Raw genomic sequence first — 26,277 nt, forward strand, 5'->3', positions numbered from 1 at the left:
CTGTATCCTAACCCCCCTCACAGCCAGCCTGGCACTACACAGGCTGCTTGAATTTGCGCCAGTGATTTTGCTGGCACAGATCAGAGTAGCCCCATCGAGGAGGCTGGTGTGTGACACAGTGTAAGGGGATAAATAGAATTGGGCTGTCTGTTGCACAAAGCTAAAAAGGGTCTAGGGCAGAGGTGCCCAAACCCTGACCCTGGGGCCACTTGTGGCCCTCGAGGACTCCCAATCCGGCCCTCAGGAAGGCCTCAGTCTCCAATGAGCCTCTGGTCCTCCAGAGATTTGCTGGAGCCCACGCTAGCCTGATGCAATTTCTCTCAGCGTGATGGCCAACTGTTTGACCTCTCGCGTGAGCTGTGGGACAAGGGCTCTCTCCACTGCTTGCAGTTTCTCATTTCTGATGCAGCAGCAGTAGCAAAGGAAAGGCTGGCCTTGCTTTGTGCAAGGCCTTTTTTAGGTCTTGAGCTATTGCAAGACCTTCATTCATTCATATAAGTTCCATCTCTAATATATTCATTTATGTAAATGTATTCAAATTTGAAATGTAAGTTAATTCTTCCCCCCCCCCAGCCCCCAACACAGTGTCAGAGAGATGATGTGGCCCTCCTGCCAAAAAGTTTGGACACCCCTGGTCTAGGGGATAGTCATCTTCTCCTCACTGCATTATTTCTGTTCCATGGTTACATCAACCACAATCCAGAATGTTACCATCCTCCCCTGTAGTGTAGACAAATATTAAATGTCCCTCTCTGAAGATAGCTGTAAATCTATTATTCTACCTCACAGAGATGATTGATAGTTTTTTTTAATTGCAGTTCCTGAAATTATGGCTGCTCTTCAGAACTTCACCCAAACTTTGGAAAGAACTTTCAAGGATATATTCATCAACTACATGGATAATTGGCGTAGAAATACGACAGCGGAAGAAGATGCCTTACAAGCAACAGTTGAGGCTGAAAACTTTTATTATGTCATTTTGTATCTCATGGTGATGATTGGCATCTTCGCTTTCATTGTTGTTGCTATCTTGGTGAGCACTGTGAAATCAAAGAGGCAAGAACACTCCAATGACCCTTATCACCAATATATTGTGGATGACTGGAATGAAAAGCTCAAAAACCAAATCCTGCTCCAGGATGATCCCAAATGCACCATCCATGAAAATGCTGCTGCAAAAGACAAAGGAAGCCCTAGATCTTCTTGATCTGTGGGGCAGATCCTCTCAACCTCAGTTAAGAAGTGTCAGAGAATTAAGGTGGCAGGGGTGGGATGTGTCATCATAACTTCAAAGCCAGTTAAATATTAAACCGTGTTATGTTGTAAACAATTCCGGGCAAAGAGATGTGTTATCTGTTTTGAAGACAATGTGATGAAGATGATAAGTAGGAGCAAGTAAGCAAGCTTATGATAATGGCTTCTGAGAATAGGCTGATCCTCTGAGAATCTTTACAAGGATGGTAACAAAATGAAAATCCTTGGAAAAATCTACAACATGCTTCCGTAGCTTCAAAAATGGCATCAGGAGGTGACTAGGTCAGGCACACATTAGACAGCGTACCTGGTTGGAATGACCATTTAACCCTCAGTACCAATGTACCATCACGGGGTATCGTGCAGGACCCAGTGTTGGCCTTTGTCCTAGGGCTCCCAGCAGCTTGGCTCCATCGCTGTGCCATTTTTCTGGGCCAAGATGGAAGAGGCTATCCAGTTACTTAAGGATCCCTTTAGCTAGATTTCTGGCTATTTTTATAGGTTCACCCCAACCAACCTTCATGAAATGTTAGATCTTCCTTTTCCTGTTGGCCCATGCAAGAGTGGTGAAGCAATCATCCCATCAAGGTATGGGTATTTAGTCACAAGAACAAAACACTAAGTTTTATTCAAGAAAATATTTCAGTCTTGCATGGTAGTGTTACGCTATCACGGGAAACATATTCAGGAGAGGGAATTTTGATCAGTTCAAATATAAGACAAGGTGGAATGTCTTTGTGAAAGAGTCATGTCAGGCAGTAAGAGTTTCTCCCATTTCTTAATGAAGAAGAGTCCTTGAGCATCCCAATGCTCTAAAACACACTGATCAGCTTGTGTACGCAAAAGCCAGAGTTTGGGGCAGGTGAAATGTTTGGTGAACACACACATTCTGAAAAGTCTGCAGCTCAACAGCTTTAAGCTGTGGCACTATTCGCTTAAAGCTATTGTTGAAGTAGATATTCCTTCATGGCTCCATGGCAGAGATTGGCTTGTATGCACATGAAGTTACAGGTATAGAGGTATTTCAGCATAGGTAGGTACCCAATTGATTGTGCAGTGATTCCAACTCTGAGGAAGCCACTGCAGAAGCTCTGTTCAAGTGTTCAAGGGAATGTGTGAGAGCAGCCACCTCTCCTCCCCTCCCCGGCTTCCTTTTGCTGTCTTCCCTAATGCTGAGTAATACATGAAAATATGAAGAGGTAGGAGATAAAAATCATTGTGAATCTTGCATTTTAATTATGCAAGGCCAATGTCGCAACATACATTTTTGTAGATTTTGCAATATCTTAATTGGTGGCCAAATTCTGTTGTAAGGTGACCTCCTGACCCTGTTCAATGCTGCATTCTTCAGCTATGCAAGAGCAAAATATACAATGTTCACTCATGGTAGGTGGGGTATGGCCAATAGGTGTTCTCCTTCCCCCAACTCACTTAACATATACAGGTATAGGGAAATGATCCAACAGGGCTTCTGCCCTGTTCAAAAACTGTGGACTGCGTTACTCACTCACACCCCTGCCCAACAAGTGTCTGAGGCTCTCCTACACAAAGTGCACTGCCCATTGAGGGGACCATCATAGTGCATGATGAATGCAATATCTAACTCCATCATGAGTTAGAACATGCAGTCATCATTATGTATTATTAAAGAACATGCACCCAAACAGGCAGGACAAAAGTAGGCAATTCCCCCTGCCGAAGTGGTGTCAGTTGCCTGTAGTAGAAAATGGATGGTAAAGAGCTTAGGCTCTAGCACAGGAGTGGGCAAACTTTCAATTTTAGGGATCCTGCACCTTTAACAATTGTGTAGGAGAGAGAAGTTCAGCAGGTGCAGCTTGTCATCTGTGAGATGACAAGCTGCACCTGCTGAAATTCCCTCTTCAGGATCCCTAAAATTGAAAGTTTGCCCACCCCTACCCTTAAACTGAGACTGTTGTTGCTGCCATCACCTGAAACTAGGGAGTTGCAGACAGAAGCAGGCTGCCTGGGGAAAACCTTTCTCTCAGGTTAGCAGAGTCCAAAAATCCAGGGTTTCCCTTAGAATCAGACAACAGGTGCTGTGATTAGTTCGTCTGACCTAGAAAGGAGGGATTCCTTGCTGAGGAGCAAGGAGATATAGTAAAAGGGAAGGAATCTGGGATAAGGTCCTGGGACTGTTATTGCACATGCTGTGCTGTGCTGGGGAAGCTGTAGAAAAGAGGGGCCTGGGTTATTGCTCTTCCTGGGAGGCCTACTGTTCCTCAGAGACCAGGTTGAAGACCTTGTTTACAACCCCTTTTTGAATCCTTTTCTTACATCCCACCCCCAGGAGACAGCAAACTTTGCTTCTTACCTACCCTATGAAACCCTTTGTTATTATTAGGCATCATTGTGGCTTCTGGAACCCACCAGTGTTAACACAGAGGCTGCTAATCCTAAAGGGCCACTAGTATTTGCCTGGGATCCTAACAATTCACCATTTCCATGCAGTTACAGATTTATGCACTTATTACAAGTCACAATCTTGGTAACAATCTTGCTTTACTGCAGCTTTATTGTTAGGTTGACAGATTTGTGAATCAGAAAATACACCAACCAGCATACCAGTTACTGACATTGACACTGTACGGAATATGGATGTTTTGCTCCAATCACAGTACATTTTCATTCTTCTCATGTTAGTCAAATGGGTCTGACGCCTTTGCAATCAAACTGTGTCATTATTATATTAGGAGCCTGATTTTCAGTGCTTGAACTTGGGTCAGGGATATACAGTGGGTGGGGAGGCAGGTGAGGCAAAGCCTCCCCACCAGAGTCCTTCGAAAAGTGCCGCCGCTGTGTGAGGTGCAAAAGCACTTTCAATCCATGTGCTTTGACCAACACAAGAAGACAGAAAATGTACTGTGACTGGGGCAAAACATCCATATTCCATGTAGTGTCAATGTCAATAACTAGTTTGGAGTGCTTGCGCACCTCCTGCAGCGCTGGCGCTTCCCAAAGGACTCTGATGGGGAGGCTCTGCCTCATCTACCTCCCCACCCACTGCACATCCCTGACTTGGGGTGTTTTGACCCGGGACAACCAACCCAACATTTTAATTTAAAAACTCTTCACTTCCACCCCCTCCTCCCCCATTAAGGTTTCAATCTGACATATTTAGCATTGGTATATAAACTCCCAAGAGAAGACTGTAAAAGTATTCTTAATAATAAAAGGGAGAATTTTTTCCCTTCTTTCGCTTGTTCATCCACATTCTTGCAACAATGCCAAACGCCACGATGCCCAGTGCTATGTTCTCCTCTAATGCCTGCGATGAAAGGTTTCTCAGTCATTTTACCACATGTAGTAGTGGTGGCTGTAGTTTTTCAACAGCAAGGCTTCTGGGTGTTGTAGTTTTTCCGGTGTTTAATGGCTGCTGCTTGCTGGGAGGTACTGTAGTGTTTGCATTGGTTTGAAAATCACGGGAAGAGTGACTTTTAAGGCTTTTTTATAGAAGGGAAGGGGGGGAACATATATGGTTTGCAATTAGGAGGTGTGGTGAGTTTGCAATTAGGATCATGAAATGTTCTGGTGCCCTATTTCTGTACAGTATATCTACTTGCATGAACATGCTTCTGTTGCATTGCAGTCGTTTTACTTACAATCCTTTTGCTTTGCATTCAGTTTTGCATGGGCTACAATCCTCTGCACGCTTACCTGAGAGTAAGGGACTCAGGAGGACTTGCTTCTGAGCAATGATGCACATTAATGTGGCGGGGGTGGGGAGAGAGATTGAAATCGTTCCCCCCCCCCTTTTAGCCACTAAAATTTTTCATTAAGGAATTAGATATTGTGTAGCCAATTGGGTTTAATCAGAAGTTAAGTCCCATTGACTTTCCTGTGCATGGGGCTTACCTTTCAGTAAGTGGGAAGGATGCACACTGAAACTTCAGAAACATTTTTAGACCATCCTATCAAGGAGAAAGAGCATCAAAAGTCCAACCAAGTCCTAATGGAGTGGACTGAATCATTTCCAATCCAGACCCTGCAGCATTGTTCAAATGCAGGAATGAAGCTTGCTTTGCCCTGGATTTCACTGTTGCTTGTGTTACTTTTCTAAGCTGTGAGAAGTGAATAAACTGCTCCCTTGATGCTGCAGTTGCAAACATGTTACTTTTTGTTTGTTGTTTGTTTTGGTCCATGGAGCATTTTAGGGCAGAAGAAGAATAAACCTATTGAACTTCCAGGCTTCATCTTCTCTCCTGAAGTGTTAATGCCAGTGGTGTAGCTAAAGGGGGGTCAGAGCACTAAGTTTTGTAGGGCACCTCATGTTTTGCTCCCAGTGCCCGGAATGGTTCCGAAGGGGAGGGGCTGCTTGCAAGCTGCAGTGTGGCTGCCTGCAAAACTTAGTGCTTTGCGTCCCCTCTAGCTACACTAATGATCAGTGCCCTTTTCTGTCATGCCTTCCTCTCACTTTCAATAAGCAAAGCTGAGGGTGGGAGGGGCATTTGTGGCCTGTGGAGGCCTTTTGCCTTTCTGCTGTCTTAAATCTAATTTTTCATTCCAGGCTTTGCCTAGCCTAACAAAAGGTGGATGGCAAGAGTTCTTGCCTCAGATTCTCCCTGGTGATACAGATGATAAAACAGCTACGTGGCTGTTTCAGTCACACTTAGTGTTTCTATAGCACTTGTAGAGTGTGCAAAGTGTTTCACATGTATTATTCTTAATGTCATCTTTAAAACAACCCTGTAAGATAACTTGGTCCTATCCTCAGGTTACTTTCTTAGACTTCACAGCAGAACTGGGGAAGTCCTGGTTTGCCACTCAGTCTCTGAAGCAGTCATGCAACACTAGCTCTGTTTCAATGCTGCCATGCCACATAGGTGCTGATCAATGTAGCAGGATGCTTGTCGGAAGGAGGATCCTGTACACACCTTCACAACACATGTGCTGTGATGAAAAGAGCTGGTTCCATGCTGCTGCATGCAAATTGCTGATCACTTGGAGCAGCCTCCCTGTGGTTGCTTATTTCTGTGCCTGGGCTCCAAGGAGTGTCATCTTTCTGTATGTAACTTTAACGTGATTTACTGTGGGAAGATTGTATACAGGTGCAGCCTATTTAGCCACAGATTTTTATCTTCGGATTTGTCTCAATGTAAATGGGGTGGGGGTACTGAAAGTCACGCACACCTTTGCCCTGCGCTGGCATCACTGGCAAAAGCAACCCCCCCCCCATGGTGCAGGCAATCACCGACACAAGCAAGCCTTCCCAGTAAGCAAAGCATGTGATTTAGCCTGCAATCCTCTCCACACTCAGCAGAGGGCTGAGTACGGAGGGGAGGGAATTGATAACAGCTGCCTTAGTTTCCTTCCATCTGGAAGTGTCAGGCTGTAGTGTATTTGCGTAACTCTGTGGAATTTAGCACAACGTGTTTTTTGTTAATCACGCTGGGTCACGAAACTAATGCGGATAAATAGGCTTCACCTGTAGTTTGTCCTGGTAAGATTGTAGGTTGTTGTAGGATTTCTCAGGGAATAACTTTACACAGAAGATACTGCCAGTTCTGGGTGAGAATGTAGTTATTTCATTTCTGCTGGACAGGAAAGCATACTTCTCCCCCCCCCCCCCATGGCCACCTCACTTGTGTTCTTTGAGCTGAATATGAGGTAGTTGCTGCTTTTTTTTTTTCTGTGAAGAGGAAGAGTAATAATGTAATCCCCTCTAAAGTTAAGTACTGCCCTGTGCTGGAGAGTCAATACAGTGGTGCCATTTGTCACTTAGCGGCTCAACCACGGTAGCTTCAAAGTGCTTCTGGTAAGGCGAATGGGGCAAATTGCATGGTTGTGCTAGATGCTGATAATGGCTAACTCCTACTATGAGTTAATGTGTGAACAGTAGTTATCGCTATTAGTTACAACCACTGAGGAATTGGGGAGAGCATCCTTAACTACTAGTGGCAACTGAGGAGTACCATATATGTTATATCACCCCTGGTGTCAGCTTTAGTAAAAGTATCTGTAACCACTGTTGGTTATCATTAACCGTGGCAACCTTAAGGAAACGTGTTTAGATCTCTATGGGGAGAACAGCAGCTTGAGACAGAGCCATGGAAAGGGTTATAGCCTCTTTCCTCTAAACAGCCATGTCCTGAACCTGCTTTTTCTTTGACTAAAGCAGCCACTGGCACTACATGCATGCATGTAGTGTTTTGTTAGACACGTCGTGTTGTTTGTCACGCTGAGTTTTAACTTTCTTGATTCATGACTCAGAAATTTGTATGTAACTAGAAGATAAGTTCTGTTTCAATTGTCCCAATGCTTACTTTTGTGGGGTGCTAATAACTCCTTTTGTAAATCCAGATACTGAGCTTGGCGTCCTTCTCTGTATCATTCTTTTGTTGAGAGATTTTACATTTTCAGGACAGCAAATCATGTCAGAGTTTAAGTTAACTCGTATCTACACTTTATCTGACTTGTAGAGCAAAAACAAATATGAAACTTCAGCTGCCTACGGATTCCTGGGCTTTTAAGAGAGAACATAACCTTGAAAGTACAGTGTGTAAGCATTCTTGTTAAGCCAATGATATCAGTGCAAATGCATTATATTTCTATTAACGTATAAAGTAGAGAATCTTGCTTATCGGGAGGGTGCACATTTTTAGAAAATTGTTTTCTGCACCAATTCTCAACTGACACTTACAAACCAAGACCAAAACATAGAAACAGTATAAACTAATGAGTATGATACTGGGAGAGAAGCTACGGGAGACTTATGACTGGTGACCTTGCAGAGTGGATTTTCAAAACAGATGTGGACAAGTGGATACTGGGAGAGAAGCTACTGAAGACTGGTGACATGACTTATGACTGGTCACCTTGCAGAGTGGATTTTCAAAACAGATGTGGACAAGTGGATACTGGGAGAGAAGCTACTGAAGACTGGTGACATGACTTATGACTGGTCACCTTGCAGAGTGGATTTTCAAAACGGATGTGGACAGGTGGTTTCAGAATAAATGTACTGGTTTTTCAACTTGCACTTGTAATCCGAAGCACTCTTCATTGGAGTAAATTCTCTTGATGTCTAAGAGCAACTTCCAAGTATAGGTGATTCGGATTTAGGTGGAGGTAGGAAAGAAGAGTAGAAGGTGTAAACCCTCCCTTGGTCCTAGTTCAATTAAAATACCGCTCTGTAGAAAATGTAGAGAAAATCAGATAACCTGTCTTATTTTATTGCATAGGAAGGACTGACAAGAAGATGTTTCTGAGCTCAGGATAGGGGGAACATGTGGAGTCTGGAATGCAGACAGGGCCAGTTCTTGAGTAAGAGAAACTGAGTGTTGCTTCTACTGACCAACTTTCTGTCTACAGTTTTACTATTTTCTGTGTGTTTGCACCCACACACCAAAAACAGAGAACAAAAGTGCCTTGCTGGATCAGATCAAGGTTCCATCTATTCCAGCTTCTTGTATCTCAGTGGCCCATCAGATGCCTCTGGAAGCACTCAGACAACAACATACCTGTGTGCTGTTGCCACTCCCTTGCTTCTGCTCCAAAACACAGGTTTTGGATTCCCTAACCTTGGACCTCTAACTCTGCTCCTTTTAAATGCTTCTCTTCCCTGCTGTCGGAGCCAGTCACATTGAGACTGTTCATTAAAGCAGATGGGTATTGGCTAAAGGTTGGGTGGGTAAGGAGAAGTCCAGTTCTTGGCCTCCAGACCCCTTGTGGCCTGCTTGTCTGGAAATGTGACAAAGGCCAGACTACTTGTTATGTGGCCAAACACAAGGAAGAGGCCAAAGTTTGTTCTCTCTCTCAAATAAACTGCTGTATAGACATTGGAATCTCCTCAGTCCCTCTCAGACTATATCACTTAAATATGCAATTGTGGGATCACATGCTTCTGTTCATTAGAAACCTCCTGTATGTGGTAAATTAGCAGCCCATGGAAATGTTGTAGGAGATGGTTTGCTGAAACGTGTCAGCTTTCCACATGCAATAGCTTTTAAAAAAGAAAATAATTTGGGGAGCAATAATAATATTTATATACTGCCTTTTATAAAGATGTTCTCAAAAGTTTTACTTCTGAAAGGAATAAGATGACATCCTACTCCAAAAGGGGTCACAATCTATAAAAAGGGAGAAGGAACACAAACAAAGATTGCATTGCGTATAGGAGTTTTAGGGCCCAATCCTTTCCAAATTTCCAGCACTGGTGCAGCCACAGTGCAGTCCTGAGGTAAAGGAACAAATGTTCCCTTACCTTGAGGGGGTCTCTGTGACTGCCCCCCCCCCGCAGGATGCAGTGCATGCCCCATTGGCACAGCTGCACTGGCACTGGAAAATTAGATAGGATTGGGACCCCAGCTAGGAAAAATGGGCAAGCTTTTAATGAGAGTGCTACATACCATAACCCCAGTTCAGCTACAGTGAGTCAAGACTACTTCCAACTGAAGCCAACATAATGTTAGTTGCCACTTGTCTCCTTGCTTTCAATGGCCCAACTAACTTTAGTGGATGTGCATGTATATACAGCAGAGTTGAATTTTGGGACGGAGTGGCTGCTGGAATGTTCAGGAAGTGGAAAGCAATATCGCCACCTCCCAGTGAAACATTAGCACCTGTCCCAGAGCTGTAAATTCTCTGCTGCTGGCTGCATTCTGACTGGCTGCTGTTCCTGTCATTCAGAGGCAAACCATCTTCCTGTCAGTTGCTGTAAGAGCTTTCTTGAAGATTCTGTATCTGTCCAAGTAGTCAGAGCCCTGAATGTCTTCTGTATATATTTACATAAGAAGCCTACATAAATATACTTATGTGTAAGGCTTGTATTAATAACTGTTGAACCAGACTGGTTGACTATTCTGTGCCTAGTAATTTCTTATATATCTGAGCTACATCTGACTATCTGAGTATATTTCAATTTCTTTTTTTCAGGTGGCTTTTTGGTCTTACCTGTTTCTTACAGATCTGACCAACGTAGTTTTGCTCAGCCTGAGGTGCAGCTCTTGACATTGCCACTGAATCAAGATGCTGCTAAACTGGAAGGTGAGAACACTATAATTTGAAAAAAGCTTGCATTTCAATTTCCAGGCCAAAAGAGTTGACCTGAAATAGTTCAGTTTATCCTGCGTGAATGCCTTTGGTAATGACCAACCCAATTTTGACTAACAATAGCTGTGCATGCCTGGAGGAGGTTGACAGTTGCATTTTTCTACCATATAAATTCATTGCTTTGCCTTGTTGCTTTTTTTCTCTTCTGCGCAAGAGTTCTTTCAATAGAACTGCCTGACTTTTATCTTGACTCTCTTTTGCCAGTAGATGATAATATATCTCACTAGATAAACAACCCCTCAGGCTGTCTGGTCTTGAACCCATGTCTTTCCATTAGGTCACCCTTTCTTAATACTGATATTGGGCAGATAAGTTATTACTTGTGACTAGGTTTGGTGCACCGTGAGCGTAGCCTTGCCATTGGAAAAGAAAACACTTTTGAATTGTAGCAGATTACAACTCAAAACAATGAATTATAAGATGTTGTAGTTGCTTCATTACAGCAGATTGCTAAAGCTAGCAAAATAAACAAGAAGAATATTGGCTTCACTTTTGCCCTTTCAGAATAAGAAAAACACTGTCTGGATTTATGCATGAGCTAAGTATGCTACAGTAGGGCCTTGCGTTACAAGGGATCACTAAATCCAAAAGTTTCCATTTGTATATAGTCTGTTTTAGAAGCAAAGTCTTTTCTTATGGCCTCAAATGATAAACTGAAATTTTTATATATATTAAGAAATCATAAAGAAAATGAAGTATTTTAACTTGAAAGTACTTCATAATCTAATGACTTAATGCTGTATAAGTGCTTTACATTGCACTTTCACCTATGGATATATAAATATACACAGATATAAATCTTTAACATGTCTATTTTCTTTGTCCTTTCTATTGGAATAAAAAACTATTTTTGGTAATGGTGTGGAGTGGGGTCTCTTAGGTTTGACATAGTTCATGACCCATCATAGTTTAATCTGGCCCTGCCTAAGTATTGTACAACACTATTTGATATGCCTATACAGGTTGTTGCTGCTGCTTCTTTTTTAAGAGGATGTTTTTTGAATATAGTCCTGTAGGGGACTTGATTGTAACAAACCACTACAGCATCTAGATTCTAGTGTGTAGTGTGAATGTGGATATGAATTTATAGTACTTTTTATTTGTAGTACATGGAAGGCCCAATCCTATCCAATTTTCCAGTGCTGGTGCAGCCAGCACTTAATGAGCTTCAAATAAAAGATGGTGCTGATGTTGAAAAAGATAGTGTGTGCTTGTTGAAAAAGCTGTCTACATTAAAAGTCTAACTCTAGAGGATCTATTCATGGACGAATACAGCATTTACTACTGTGAGAAGAGCACCTTTTTCCCCCTCAAAGAAATAGCTTCTGCAATTTTTTCTAAGCAGCTCCTTCAGTCTAACACTGCTCATTACATACTAGACTATTTGCATGAACTGTTACTTGCAGGATTAAGCCCCTTTCTCTTCATCATCATTTGACAAGGAGAGAAGTGATGCATCAACAGCTGAAGAAAAAGGCGCTCAAGAATGTGATGAATGTTCTTGGTACTCATTGTTCAGCTAATCTATGTAGCCTCTAGGGTGTCCAAGGGGTGAAATCTTAGCAATGTTTTCTTGGCAGCATTTAACTGCCAAGGTATGGAGCCCTAAAATTAATCCTGTTTGTAACTCATATATTGTTCCCTCTTTACCTGCACTCATACAGCACAATAATGTGAACACACTGAGAGGAGTGGGGTCCCTGCTCTTGTCCCAAATTCCTAAACCAGTGGAAAGCACAGTTGTTCTTTTCACCACTCTAGGGAAGCTACCAATGCATTTTCTTAGAACTTATAACAAGGGCACACTTAAAGTTATAATGTGAACTTTGTTAAGGAGGCAGCCACCATAATATTATGTATCGTGGACAACTTTAAAGGGATCCTCAAATAATTACAGGTGGTGTCTTGGTATCCGTGGGAGATCCATTCTTGGACACACACCCCCCACGAATGCTGAATTTAGTAGATAAATCTGTGATTGGCCCCACCTGAGCCCTCCGGAGGCGACCAGAGCTGTGCTCCATTTGCTTCCAGAGGGCTTTCTGAAGCCCTCAGAGGCAGCATGTGTTCACCTACTGCCTCTATGGGCTTCAGAATTGCCTTTTTAGCCATAAAAAGCTACTTCCAGTTTCCCTTGGGAAACCAGAAAATATGTTTTTATGCCATATAAGGCATTCTGAGGCCTGCGGAAGCCCCTGGAGAACTTTGTATAGGTTTTTTTTTTTTTTGCCATAAAGGCAATTCCAAAGCCCGCAGAGGCAGCAGGCGGACTCAGGTGGGCCCAATCACAGATTTAATTATCTGCTAAATTTAGCAGGGGGGGGGGAGTCCAAGAATGGATCCCCTGTAGATACCAAGACCCCACATGTAATTATTTGAGGATCCCTATAAAGCTGTCCTGCCTCTGGAAGGCTCAGGATGGGCCAAGTCTGGCTCCACATGGGTCAGGAGAACCCACGTAGAACCAGATCCGCACATGAAAAATCCATGGATTTGGAAGCCCCACCTGTATACCACTATTGAGACTCAAGGTTGCCTGAAGCTTTACCCCATAGCAGGGCTTCTCAAACTGGGGCATCGCAATGCCCCGGCCTGAGGGCCCTGGAATCTTTTCCCTTAAGGGGCAGGGGGGAGATGTGCATGCCAGTCCCTGTGCCCCCTTAGTGACACAATCCTGGGGATTGCATCACTGCCTTCCCCCTGCACCCACTGCCTTCCCCACTCCCACACAGGCACTTACTACGGTCCTCAAACCGCAACCCTATAGTATATTTTGCATGATGACTAATCTAGGCCTGTTCAATAACTTTAAAGGCAACCTGGAACATTATAGGTGACCCACACATGTTAAAAATGCTCAAACCGCATTTAATGCAGTACTATAATTAGTGTGGTTGAAAACCATGTGTACATGGTGTTTGTATCTTTTTTCTGTTTCAGGCGTTGGAAAATTTTCCACTGCTAATGTACATTTTAGCAGCTAAAACATTAATTCTTTGCTTAGCGTTTGCTGGTGTAAAAATATATCAGCGGAAAAGGCTTGAGGAAAAAATGAAAAAAGAACAGGAGGAGAAGCTGAGAAGGGAAGATGAGAAGAAAGAAAACTGATGTGTCTTAAGAGGTACCATCTGTTTGGAAATTTGATCATATGGAAATGTCTTGTAGTACCACATTTCTTTGGACTCCTGTCTCTAAACACATGTGGATTGTATACCCAGGGCCGGCCCAAGACCTCCTGTGGTGGCCTGCCAAATGCTGCCCCCCAACCCAACGCTGTGCCAGGCTCTGCTCCTCCCACTTCTTTAGTTCAGCGCTCTCTTCCCCTCTACTTTTCCTCTGCCTTTCCATCTCCCTCTTCCTTTTCCAACCCAGGGAATGGAAGGAGAAAGAGCAACAGTGGAGGCAAGCAGGAAGACAGAGATGGGCACGCCCCACCAGACTGCTGCCTGATGCTTCTTGGATGGGTTAGCTCTATTTAGACTAGGGAATGACTCCATATTACACCAAGTCTAGCAGTTGTGAGAGACTTGGGTTACAATCCGGCGCACACTTTCTTGAGCGCAAGGCCCTTTGAAAACAGTGGGACTTACTTCTGAGTCGACATGCATATGATTGTACAATTTGCATGGGATCAGGTGCCCTAAGGTACCCTGAAGAGCTTGTTGACTCAAGCTTGTTGACTCAAGGTCAACAGAGAGTCAAGCATTTCTCCAATGAGAAAAAGTTTTATGTATGAAAAGAGTACATAATTCCCATGGTCAGCATTTGTAATTCTTATTGTTATGCTCTGATCAGGAAGTGCTTACTGCTACAAACATCTGAGGGAGAGGGAAGCAGAACAGAGTGGATAGGGGAGCTGTATGGGTTACAGCTGTTACAGCTTTTCCCTGTTCTGGAACTCTTCACAGGGAAAAGTCAGCATGACCTTCAGAAAGCTGCATTACATTGAGTCAGAACCTTGGTCCATGTAGCTCTGTATTGTCAACAAAGGCTAGCAGCTGCTCTTCAAGGGTTTCATACAGGGGTTTTTCTGTACCCTATCTAAAGATGCTGGTGACTGAAACCTGTAGCCTTCTGCAGGTCCCAGGCATGAAGTTATAAGTCGAGACTGGCATAGGTTCAAGGCCCAAACAGCAGGATCAGGGAGAGGGCTGTCTGGAACGTGGCCATACTTCAGCTCAAGAAAGGTTGGCCTTGCTTCAAGATCTTGTGATTACACTCTGCGATTTCAGCTCAAGCATTCCAGGTGTTTCCATTCAAAGTGATTTCAGCTCTGAGGCAGCTCAGAGTTGCAGCTTGGGGTTTGAGGAGTTGTCACTTTGCGTGAGTGAGTGTCGCAGACACAGGCACAGCATTGCACTGTGAAGAAGAAGAGGAAGCAGGCAAGGTCAGGCTCTGAAAGCTAGGAATTCATAGTGGATTTCTGTGGGCATCCTGACAGGTCAGGACACAGGATAAGTAAATATAGGAGGGTTAAAGGGAAGTCTTTGGGTGAAATCACCCCAGCTCTCCAAGGTGGTTGCCTGCGTGCTACATTTTCCTGTACACCAAAGGAACCTTCAAAGTAAATAGCTTAGGATATGGTCACATTATTATATCCTGTAGGAAAGACTGGAAGAACATCTTGGTGCTTTTTAACACAAAGAGGCACACAGAAGCTCTGCAATCTAATTAGCTAGGCATAGCTAATCTGACATAGTTTTACACTTGGTAAGGAGAGTTTTTCTCTTGGGCATTTCCATCTCCTGAAGCTTCCCCAGGTAATTTGCACGAGATTCTGAGGCTTCTGATTTCCAAGGCACCTGTCTTCAAGATGGTTCTGTTGGCGCATGTGCACAAATGAGCTGGAGGTTCCCTGGCCTTGGGTTGTTGGGCAGGCTCAGTTTTTCTACCAGAAGTGTCTGTCTTAGTAAACCTTAGCTTCTAGTAATACTCAAAGCTTTCTGTGGTGCTTGGATATAGATCTCACAGAGATATGGGACTCCTCTACTGCAATTAGAGCAAAGGCTTGATTTGATTGACAAAGGTCTCTTATGACATTTTGGAATTCTAATTTGGCACACAAAATTCAAATTATTTTGAAGGAGTCAAATTATTCCTTGAGTAAAAGTACTTCCTGGGATTGTTGTAGCTTGAGAAACAGCCCTGTCATCTCTTAAACTCTGCAAACATCTTTGTTTAGTGTTAACTTATTTAATACATTCAGATGCATTCCTGTGAGTTTGCATTATTGACAAAAATATCACTGGAAAAATATGAATATACCCATTCCCTTTCTCTAGTTGTGATTCTTAAATCTTTCTGTGAGCTTAATCTGTATTTCAGTTGTGTAGGATTTGTGGTGGTGCCAGAGTGTTCTGATTTATGCTTTGTTGGTCACTATGGGAACTGGTATCAAAAATATTTATGCTACTTTAAAAATCCCTTAGAAATATGGCATAAGAGGCACATACTTATGCTGTTACCCTGCTCAGAAATGTCATCAACACTGCACTGAAGGATACTTACCTTGCTGAGCCTCACTTAGGCAGTGGTGAGTCAGGGGAGAAGTGGTTCCCACTGTTTTCTTAGCCGAGGATTTCTAATTAAGGGTCGTGCCCATGGTTACAAAAGTTTTTCCCTCCAAAGGAAAGTGTTCTTCTGTCTAAGGAAAATAACTATTCGATCCAACCCAGTGCAATGAACATTACTGTGATATGTGCAGGGAGGACGCTTTGGGAAGAATAGCATGAGGAGCTTTGGTATAAGGAATCCTACCCACTCATGCCCTGTGGAATCAAAGGTGAAGAACTTTCCCTTTTGGAGACTTGAGGTTTTTAATCAGCTACTGCAAAAATAACCATTCTGGTCTGTGTGCTGGTCTGTGTGATGTACATGAGAAAAGCCTGGCTGGATCAGGCCACACGTCCATCTAATCCAGCATTATGTTTCCCACAGTGGTCCCAGTAGTCTGGGAGGCCCACAAGCAAAAGAGAGTCATTTTTCTCTCCTGCCATTAGTCCCCCGCAAGTGGTATTTAGAGGCTTACTGCCACTGAACCTGGAGGTAGCGCATAACAACATACATAGCGCATACATGACTAGTAGCCATTGCTAGAACTGTCTTCCATTAGTTTGTCCAAGCCCCTTTTAAAGTCATCCAAGCTAGTGGCCATCACCATATCTTGTGGCAGTGATTTCCACTGACTCATTATACTCTGCATTAAGAATACTTCCTTTTATCCATCATAAATCTCCCATCCATCATTTTCCCTGGATGACCTTTGGTTCCTGTTATAGTGAGAGAGGGAGAAAACCCCTCCGTGATGTAATTGGATAGTTATGGGGCAATTATGGGCCTTTTTCTTGAGATAAAAAAAGCCCGAAATATGACTTTATTTTGTAAGGAATGCAAAAGCTTTCTGATAATTTTGCCTATGCTTTTTTACATCTTTTCCAGCTCTACAATATCCTTTTTGAGGTATGGTGACCAGAAGTGTACATAGATGTTCCTTTCCTGGTAGAGTTGAAGACTTCACAGAATCTGAAAAGTGTGCCAAGCAAATAAAGTCCCAAGAGGAATATTTATTTTAACAGAATGCTGATTTGTTTTTTGTACACACATAATAAGACTATTCTGTTAGGGTATTTATACAGTAAAAGCTCCCTTTGTAAAATGTATTTTATTGTCTTGTGATGGAAATTCTATGCAAAAGGTTGCAATGGATTAAAAAAAAAAGCCATCAAAATATTTCATAATTAAACAAACCACATATTTTCCTCTAAAACATGTTCATTTGTAAGTTCATTCAAACGTGCTAAATTCTCCCCTTTCTCCAGTTAATTTCTGTAAGCCTCACTTTAGCCAAAGCTGGCTGTGAATAAGACCCCTTCAAAGCAATGGAACATAACTAGTCATGATTGTGATTAATTGGCTTCATTAGCCTCCTATGGAAGGGTAAGCACAATTGATAGGGACAAATCTGAACTGGCTTCCGTGTTCTGTTCTGCCCCTGTGTCCACTGTTCTTATGTCGATCTTCATTGACCAGAACGCATTCTCTCACTCCCTGTATTATTTTCCTGAGCATATTATTGATCTCTGGTGGACCATTTATTTTGTCTCAATTGTGATTTGGGAGACCTGACCCCTCACCTCTTTTAAAGGTTTGATTAGTCTTGCAATAGCAGCTCTGGCCCTTTTTGGTTCACATGGCATCTTGGCCTTTTGACTAAGATCAAGCGAAACATTTTCTATTATATCCTATACTGCCATCCTGTGGAAATTTGGCAAACTTCTCACTGGCAAGATTGGCTAGTCTTGCTCATTATTGAGAAATATAATGGACTGCAGCTTTGAATGCTTTGGAGTAAGCCTTGGAAAGGCTTTCTTCCTTGTTAACATTGTGATGAATCTTGTTAAGATTCATCTTGTGATGAATCTTGTTAAGAATCACAGGCCACTTGTGATAATCCCCCTCCCCCATCAAATAAGGGAGTTGGCAGTTGTTTAGAGCCTGCTAAGAGGGTTAGTTGCTGCAACTACCAAAGCTAAGGCCCCAGTCTTATTGGGGTCTTACGCTGCTAGAACTCAAGTTTAGGGCTTGAGGGCTGTGTGAAAGCCTGGCTGCTGTTGCGTGCTTTCAGACTGCAGCCGCAATTAAACAAGAGGTGTAGTTCATGTGGCAGTGACTCCCAAAGGCTCCTCCAGTGCCAGTAAGTTGGTGGGGGGGGGGCTTGCAAGGGGAGAGCAGGGCGGGACAGAGGGGTGTGGATCTTGGTAGTAATAGCATGCACCAGGATCCTATCCCCTCTCATTGAAACTGTTTCATTCCTTTTCTCTTCTTGGACTTAAGCCAGCTATAGAGGTGGCATAGGTCTGCGGAGACCCAATTAGGATTACTAAGTAAATCCCATTTGCATCAATGCAGCTTCCATGGCAAAGACATAGTTGAGAAAATATTTGTTACTAATCGCTCACCGGCTTCCTGATTGCCCCCTCTGCCATTGGATGCAACACATGCTCCTTCAGCAACGCTGTGTCGTTGGTAATGGTAGTGAGTGGGATTGGGCAGCAAGACAAGGATGTAGGCAAAGTGGGGTCTTGCGCTGTTAGGGGCCTCTTAGAATCTTTGCTTTGTCTGACTAGACTTATTTTAACTTTGATGTTGGGCTGTCACAAAGTTGATGCCATGTCTTTAGGGCCCAGATAGTGCTTCAGCATAAGCTGTAGTCACTTATGGAAAATTTTGCACTTTGTATGACTTTTTTATGGAGAAAAAGGACAAATGATTTGGGCATAATGTTCTGCTGGCATTAGCCCTGAATCAAAAGACACATACCTGGTGCTTCAGTGAGAACAGAGGAGTTCTGCAAGAACAGGGGCAACCTCACTGCAGAGTCCAAAAGAGGAATGTGCAGCATGGTCTTGAATGGAATATCTCCAAGCAATGTGGGTTATTATCAGGCTTTGTATTTTACTCCATATGTTTATGTGGGGAGTGGCACTGGTGTGGCCATAAACCCAAATTCTGTTATGGGGGAGTATTGCACATGTTATTACATGGAATGTTTCCGTTTGTGCAAGGGATGTACATTCCACTCCTTTGGATCTCAGAAATAGAACACTCAGGTACCCATATTAGATAACACCTCTGCATGGAGTTGCATTCAAAATAATGATGGTCTTGTGAGATCCAGTCACATCTGGATTATTCTGATCGGTATCTCAGTAAACATCTCAATCAACTGTAACGTCCTATTAATATTAATAGGATTTACTTATTAGTAAACATGTTTACTGTTTACTGATATCTCATTAACATCAACGGAGCTTCCGCGGCAAAGCTATAGAGTTGCTGTCTGCCAACCTGGCAAGTACCAGCAACCAGGTTGCTGGAGAACTGGGACAAAGGCATGTACTAGGCCAGTGGTTCCCAAACAGTGGGTCACGACCTGAAATAATTAGAACTGGATCTATATTTTTATAGTACACACCAATCATCTCTATGGGTTGCTCAAGTTGCTAATTTCTTGATCTGGTGTGATACTGTGTGCACTGATACCCCTGGAAGCCTTTGGAGAATCTTTTGCTAAGGACCCAGGGGCAATGGGTGCAAGACATTTTCCCATATCCCTGTTCCAGAAATACAAAAATTGATATGAAAGTAATGCCTCCTATTTTCTTTAAATTTCTAATCTGGCACCCTATAATGTGAGTTTGACAGGGTGGTCACTAGATGTGTCTAGTTTCTCCATACTCAATGGCAATGTGATATGACACGTGAGTGCGGTGCAAGAGCAGTTCAAAATGGACATTTCAGACATAATATAAAACAAGGGATCATGATTGGAGTCCTCAATGCAGAAGAAATCAGTACAATTGAGATCCATTCTCAACTCCAAAATGTGTATGGTGACAATAGCTTTGACATTGGTATGTCAGACGTTGGGTGAGATGCTTCAAGAGTGGAGAAATAAACATCATTGACAAGCCTCTGAGTGGCCAAGCAGTGACAGAAGAAAACAAGAGTCAAATCAACTCATCAAAGAGAACTGTCACAACACAACACATGAACTCTGATACAGTAAGCATCTGAAAACCAGCTGTGAAGACCATCATTAAGGAGCTTGACTACAGAAAGGTTTGTGCCTGGCGGGTCCCGAAAATGCTGACAGACAAGCCAACAAAGCCCAGAAAGTAATCTCTTTGGAATGTTTGGAATGCTATAAAAACAAGGAGTGAAATTTTCCGTCATGCATCATCACAGGAGGTGAAACCTAGGCCCAGCATTATGACCCTGAGACAAAGAGACAGTCAATGGAATGGCACCATACACGTTTTGGAGTTGAGTATGGCTCTCAGTTGGACTGATTTCTTCTGCAGTGAATAATTCAATCATGGTCCTTTGTTTTATATGATGTCTGAAATGTCCACCATTTTGAACTGCGTGGGCACCGCACTCATGTGACATATGACATTGACACTGCATATGGTAAAACTAAACGCATCCAGTGAACACCCAGTCAAACAGCGTTATGTGGCATCAGATTTGGGGGGGGGGGAGGGAGAAAAATAGGAGGCTTTTGTACTAAGTCTCCTGTTTGTGTGTGTGTGTGTGTGTGTGTGTGTGTGTGTGTGTGTGTGTGTGTGTGGAGGCAAGAAATTTACCTTCCAAAATGTATATGGCAAGTAATAATTGTAATAGTAAAGTAGAAATGGGGAAAAATTAAACTACCATGCAAATGATAGTTTGCAGCACAGTTGAAAATATAAACAAGAAATAATATGTGGGCCAAAAGTTGCTCAGAATCTATGAATGCAGCAAATACATTTTTAGTGTTCTGAATAAATCCTGAAGCAAGCCATTAGTTCATTTCAGCCAAGTTTTATTCATGGAATTATACAAGCAGGAAAAGATAAGTTATAATGGTCAGTACTATAAATACTGAAGAATATTTCCTGTGTACAGGTAATAAATGCCTTTGTAATGCGTAACTTCTGTAAAGTTTTGTGAGCAGCAGACTCATCTTTGAGGTTACCCCATTAAAATCAATAGGATTGTTTTTCTAGTGAGGAAAACACATTTTCAATATCAAAATCTATACTGCAAGCTAGACGAAAACACAACATGTTACATGCATGCATAATTAAAAAGCAACCCCTGCCCTTAATTAATTATCTCTCTGAGATCCAGAATCACACTCAAAATGTGAACTTGGGGAAAAGAAGTCTGGCTTACCATGTACCATAAGTTTGCATTTACTGCATTTATGTATAACCTACTTTTTTTTTAAGCAAAGTTAATAAACACATGCACCCTATGTTATGATGGAGGAGAAATTAATTATCCTTATTAATGCATGTGATGAAGTACCTTAGGCACAGGGACATCACCGCTATATGGTACATACAGATGAGGCCTCCAAGTCCAGAGATTGTGTATCCGCAGATCTGGCCCAACATGGTTCCCTGGACCCACGTTGACCCAGACTTGGCCCAACCTGAGCCCTCAGGAGGCGGCTGGTGCTGTGCTCCACTCACCTCTGGAGGACTTTTTGAAGCCTTCAGAGGCTGTGCACATCCGCCCGCAGTCTTCGTGGGCTTCAGAATGGCTGTTCCGGCTTATAAAAAAACACTACTTCTGGTTTTCTGGCTTCCCTGGGCCTCAGAATGCCTTATATGGCATAAAAACATTTGCAATATGTGTCATAAAAAACAGAAGTAGTGTTTTTTTTGGGGTGGGGGTGGGGGTGAAGGCTATTCTGAAGCCTGCAGAGGCCACGGGCAGAGGTGCACACCCTCTGTGGGCTTCAGAAAGCCTTCTGGAGGCAATTGGAGTACAGCTCCTGTCACCTCCGAAGGGCTTAAAGGTGTGAAAACCATGCATTTCATTATCTGCAATGTTTGGTATCCCCAGGGGTCTGAGAACAAATCCCTGTGGATAACAACAACAACAACAGTATTTATATACCGCTTTTCAACAAAAAGTTCACAAAGCGGTTTACAGAGAAAATCAAATATCTAATGGCTCCCTGCCCCAAAAGGGTACACAATCTAAAAAGATGCAACACCAGCAGACAGCCACTAGAAAAGACACTGCTGGGGTGAGGTGGGCCAGTTACTCTCCCCCTGCTAAATAAAAGAGGAGCACCCACTTGAAAAAGTGCCTCTTAACCAGTTAGCATGGGTTAATGAGGCCCCATCTGTAATTTTAAAGCTACTAGATACTAAGAGTCCTGCAATGTACCACTATGGGGCTATCTTTGAAGGCAGTTTGGAAGCTGCAATTAGTGCAGAAGGCTGCAGCTGTGGTGCAGGTCCGGCTGGGACATATGAATCACATTCCACCTACACTTCACTGGCTACACTGGCTGCATCCAGCGTAAATCAGAGCCTGAGACCTTCCCAATGTGAAGCAAGAGTTCTGTCACTGAGCTGTGGTCTCTTTCCACCTTGACCCAACCTGATAAAATTGCAGGACTCCTATCAGCAGGCGAGCTGCTGTGTTTTTGCAACAGCCCCTCCCTAGATTCGCAATGTCTTTTGCATAGCCATCTGTACCACCTGATTACAGTACAGTATGTCCGAGTACAAAAGGATTCTTCTGCAACAATGCCTCGTTAATATTGACTTTGATAATCATAATTAATTAGTAGGATGAGAGATGTACATATAATAGGTCAATTCAGCAACCGTTGATTAATATCAGAAATTATAATATAGGGTGCCTAGCATCACAATGGCAGTAACCTGCTCACTGCTGGATCTTAAATGGCATTTACAAACCTTGTAACATATTCCAGGAAGATAATATATTAACAGTTCCTTTTATTTTTACTGCTGATGGAAAAGACTGATGATGTAGAAGGTGGATATCCCTGTAGATTTAGCAACAGGGACTAGCCAACTTCCAAACTTTTGAGCAATGGCCTGAGAAGTCCTTAGGAAAACTTGTCCAGATAGTAGTTTTCCCACCTCTGCACTTTGCTAACTGCCACTTTCCACTTACTCGGACTCATCTTCTCTAGTCCTTTTTCAATCAAGTCACTGAACAGGATGCACTGGTATGAGTAGGTCCTCTCCAAGGACCGCAGAGAAAACTCTTTTCTGTTGTTGAGGATGAACCATTTCAGAGATGACCAGGCAGCGTCCATAGGGTGCAGGTAGTTGTAGGGAAAAGGCACTGAGAGCAGCTCATGACCTGTTCCCTTGGCAATCTCGGGGCAGCACTTGATGCTGGATAAATACAGGAGAGACGGAATCTGAGGCTCACTTCTTTCCTCCTCCTGACTGGACCCTTCATTCTTTGCTCTTGGCTGTCTTTTCTCCCTGGCCACAATGGTGCATTTCCCATAGGTGATGGACAGGAAGTCACAGAATTCTTGGAAGACATCTTCCTGCTGTCCTACAGGCAAGTCGTCCTTGAGAAAGACTCTGTACCTCCAAGGCACCCACCCTTCACTGTTCCCAGCATGTACAATGGTCCATACTGGCCAGGTATGACTTTCTTCATGAGGAACTTTCTCCCCTGTTATCAAACTTTCTGAAAGGTCAGTTTCACCTAAAAAGATGGTAGTGTAGCCCTTCAGTTGTAGAGTTCTCCTGGTTTTTAAATACTGGAGACATTGTTTCCTTGAAGTAGCATCAATATAACTCCGGTGCATGATGTGCTTTAAAAGGGGATTTACAATTCGATACATCTTGAACCTTCAAGTAACACTGAAGTGCCCATGAAGTTCTGATGATGTGCAGGCACTGATGATCTCACAATGGACTTCATATTATTCAATATGAACAAAACAAAACCAAAGTTCAACAATGCAGTCTCATTTTTTGGTGCCAAGCAAAGTGGTCCTATGGTCCCACCAACACCAGTGGCTGCTTTCTAGAATATTGCTAGTATAGCTTAGTTAAAATCATTGGAAGTTGAACATTCTGCATCTGAAGGGGGAAATATAGCTAGTGAGCTAGCCGGATGGGATGTGAGAGTTTCCCCTCTTATTTTTCTAATAAAGCTGTCTTTGCTATGTTGATTGTTAATCTCAGACTATCCCTCTTTCTCAGAATCCCCCCTCTCCAGCTAGATAACAAGCATGTAGGACTCCTGGAACAAGCTGGAATCCCTAGCATGTATGCACTGCTGAAACAGAGACGCCTGCGTTGGCTTGGTCATGTTGTGAGAATGGATGATAGCCAGATCCCAAAGGATCTCCTCTATGGAGAACTCGTGCAAGGAAAGCGCCCTACAGGTAGACCACAGCTGCGATACAAGGACATCTGCAAGAGGGATCTGAAGGCCTTAGGGATGGACCTCAACAAGTGGGAAACCCTGGCCTCTGAGCAGTCCGCTTGGAGGCAGGCTGTGCAGCATGGCCTTTCCCAGTTTGAAGAGACACTTGGCCAGCAGTCTGAGGCAAAGAGGGAAGGCCCATAGCCAGGGAGACAGACCAGGGACAGACTGCACTTGCTCCCAGTGTGGAAGGGATTGTCACTCCCGAATCGGCCTTTTCAGCCACACTAGACGCTGTTCCAGAACCGTGGTATCAGAGCGCGATACCATAGTCTTTCGAGACTGAAGGTTGCCAACACAGGACTCCATCCAAGCATGGTGTTCTTATAAACAAAGTATTTCCTTTCTTTCTTTAGGACCACATGCCTTGAAATGATCTGCTTAAAGTAGTCTCCCAAACCTTTTGGTGTAAACCAGCTATACTACAAGGATCCTATGCCATCTTAGCAGCAAGAGAAGAAAACTGTAACAAATCTGCTAGCCACTCCCCCATTGCCCATGGCAACACCACCAACATATCAGTCACATCAAATCAGCATTGCTAAAAATGTTCTCATGTTAGCCATGCATGGACAAAGTTGCGCTATACCCAGCAACAGGAAGAGGTCTTCAAAACGTCATCTTTCCCCACAAAACACAAAAGACACCTCTCACCGCAGCACCCTCCTTGCCTTAGCTATGCTTAGTGGCCCATACAGGTATCGATCTACACCCCACTTATCTGCCTTGCTGGCTGACTTATTTCTGTCAAAGTAATGTGACTCAGTACTCTGGCTCTTAAGTACTGCCAGTCAAAGTAGTGAATGACTAAAAGCGTGACTAAGCTATAAAGTGTAGCATTTCACAAGCAACAATTGCAGGCTGCTGCGTACAATCAAGCATAGAGCCCAGTTACACACTTAACGCTTCACTGAGAAAGCTTCAGTGAGAAGTACACTGATCAGTAAGGAAAAAGTACAAGGGGGAAAGTACAGTGAATGAGCAGTGGCAAAACAAATAATATGAGAGTCACTTTTAAAATATTTTTATTAAGGTAAAAAAAATTACAGTCCTCATCCTCTCATCTTTATAGGGCAGTCTGATATGGAGATGAGGCAGTCCTACAAATATTGCATACACAAACTATTGAGGGCTTTCCAGGATCATCGCTTCATGAACTGGTCCCAGAAACAAATTGGGAGCCAATGATGATATGGAGTGATACGCTCCAGGAATCAAGCTTCCGGTAGCAGCTTGGCTGGTGTTCTGCATCAGCTACAGTTTCTGGGTACTTTTCAAGGGCAGCCCCATGTTGAGCACATTTCAGTACTCTAATCTGGTGGTGAGCATTTAATCATTGATGACCTTGACCAGATCTGTTTTCTTCAGGAATGTCTGCAGCTTAATATACCAGTTGAATCTGGGCAAATGCACTGCAGAGTGGCCACTGGGCATTCCAGGAGCAATGCTGAACTGCAGAAATGCAGGCAAACTGAGTCCTGGTCTGTCAAAGAGAACCCATTGAATCCCCATTCCCAGATTTGTTTTTGAACTGATAAGGAATGCTTCTGTCTTTTCTGGATTGAGTCTGAATACAGTTCTGAATACAGTTAAGTCCCATTTTCCTCCACTCGGATTATCTCCTTTGCCTACAAATACATCTACTTTGCCTACAAAGTCATCCTCCAAAGCTTCACCCTCTGAAGGTCCACCCAAATTTCTTTGGCCTCATTAGCAGTCTAGTCCTAATGAAGACTAGGCTGCCCTTTATGAAAGTGGAACACAGTTCCACACTCTCTTGGAAATGGCTATTCTGTGATGTGCGCGGTGTGCCACCACAGCCAATTTGGGTCCACCATTGCAAACGGTAATGATACTGGAGGCCCACTGCTGCCTCTGCTGGCTACCTCCAACTGCAAAGGTAAGCGGCAGCAAGGTGGAAGTGGCAGGGGGTAGACAGAATGGGGCAGAGAGGGGAAAGAATGGGGGAGTTTCTGGGCAGGAAGGGGGCAGGGAGAAGGTGGAAAGGAGAGGAAGGGGTGGATCTCAGTGGCACTGGTGTGTATCGGATCCTAACTTTGTTCCCTGCCTCCTTCCAGAGATCATCTGGAGAGGTCCTGCTTTGGGTCCCAAGGAATTCTCTGAAGAGAGATGGCCAGGTATCCTGGAGAAGGCCTTTTCTGCAATTTTGGATTGTAGAATTCC

The 26,277-nt window shown here is 43.3% G+C and overlaps 3 protein-coding genes across 9 annotated transcripts; 2 read left to right on the forward strand and 1 right to left on the reverse strand.

Annotated features, from left to right (window-relative positions):
- The first annotated feature begins 829 nt into the window (after positions 1 to 829).
- On the forward strand, positions 830 to 1,207 carry KCNE2 (potassium voltage-gated channel subfamily E regulatory subunit 2). Its single transcript, XM_066622508.1, has one exon. The coding sequence runs from the start codon at positions 830 to 832 to the stop codon at positions 1,205 to 1,207; it is 378 nt and encodes a 125-aa protein (XP_066478605.1).
- A 3,377-nt stretch (positions 1,208 to 4,584) lies between these two features.
- On the forward strand, positions 4,585 to 16,982 carry SMIM11 (small integral membrane protein 11). 7 transcript variants are annotated; one of them, XM_066622046.1, is made up of 5 exons: positions 4,641 to 4,662; positions 8,454 to 8,535; positions 10,147 to 10,257; positions 13,328 to 13,444; positions 16,762 to 16,982. In XM_066622046.1, the coding sequence occupies exons 2-4, from the start codon at positions 8,499 to 8,501 to the stop codon at positions 13,429 to 13,431; spliced, it is 252 nt and encodes an 83-aa protein (XP_066478143.1). In that variant the 5' UTR covers positions 4,641 to 4,662; positions 8,454 to 8,498; the 3' UTR covers positions 13,432 to 13,444; positions 16,762 to 16,982. The 7 variants fall into 7 exon arrangements, with proteins under 7 accessions (XP_066478144.1, XP_066478143.1, XP_066478145.1 ...); XM_066622045.1 differs by lacking the exon at positions 4,641 to 4,662 and adding an exon at positions 7,689 to 7,771; XM_066622047.1 differs by lacking the exon at positions 8,454 to 8,535 and having other exon boundaries at positions 4,585 to 4,662; positions 13,264 to 13,444.
- Positions 16,983 to 22,744: 5,762 nt separating this feature from the next.
- Positions 22,745 to 23,503, reverse strand: C3H21orf140 (chromosome 3 C21orf140 homolog). Its single transcript, XM_066618860.1, has one exon. The coding sequence runs from the start codon at positions 23,501 to 23,503 to the stop codon at positions 22,745 to 22,747; it is 759 nt and encodes a 252-aa protein (XP_066474957.1).
- Between the last annotated feature and the right edge of the window lie 2,774 nt (positions 23,504 to 26,277).

The sequence above is a fragment of the Tiliqua scincoides genome, chromosome 3, assembly GCF_035046505.1.
Source record: "Tiliqua scincoides isolate rTilSci1 chromosome 3, rTilSci1.hap2, whole genome shotgun sequence".
Lineage (NCBI taxonomy): Eukaryota > Metazoa > Chordata > Lepidosauria > Squamata > Scincidae > Tiliqua > Tiliqua scincoides.

Coding starts and splice junctions, on each gene's coding strand:
- KCNE2 (XM_066622508.1), top strand. CDS start 830: ATGGCTGCTCTTCAGAACTTCACCCAAACTTTGGAAAGAACTTTCAAG.
- C3H21orf140 (XM_066618860.1), bottom strand. CDS start 23,503: ATGTATCGAATTGTAAATCCCCTTTTAAAGCACATCATGCACCGGAGT.
- SMIM11 (XM_066622044.1), top strand. CDS start 7,705: ATGAAACTTCAGCTGCCTACGGATTCCTGGGCTTTTAAGAGAGAACAT. Junction 7,772..10,146: donor TAACCTTGAAAGTACAGTGT/GTAAGCATTCTT, acceptor TCTTTTTTTCAG/GTGGCTTTTTGGTCTTACCT. Junction 10,258..13,327: donor AGATGCTGCTAAACTGGAAG/GTGAGAACACTA, acceptor TTCTTTGCTTAG/CGTTTGCTGGTGTAAAAATA.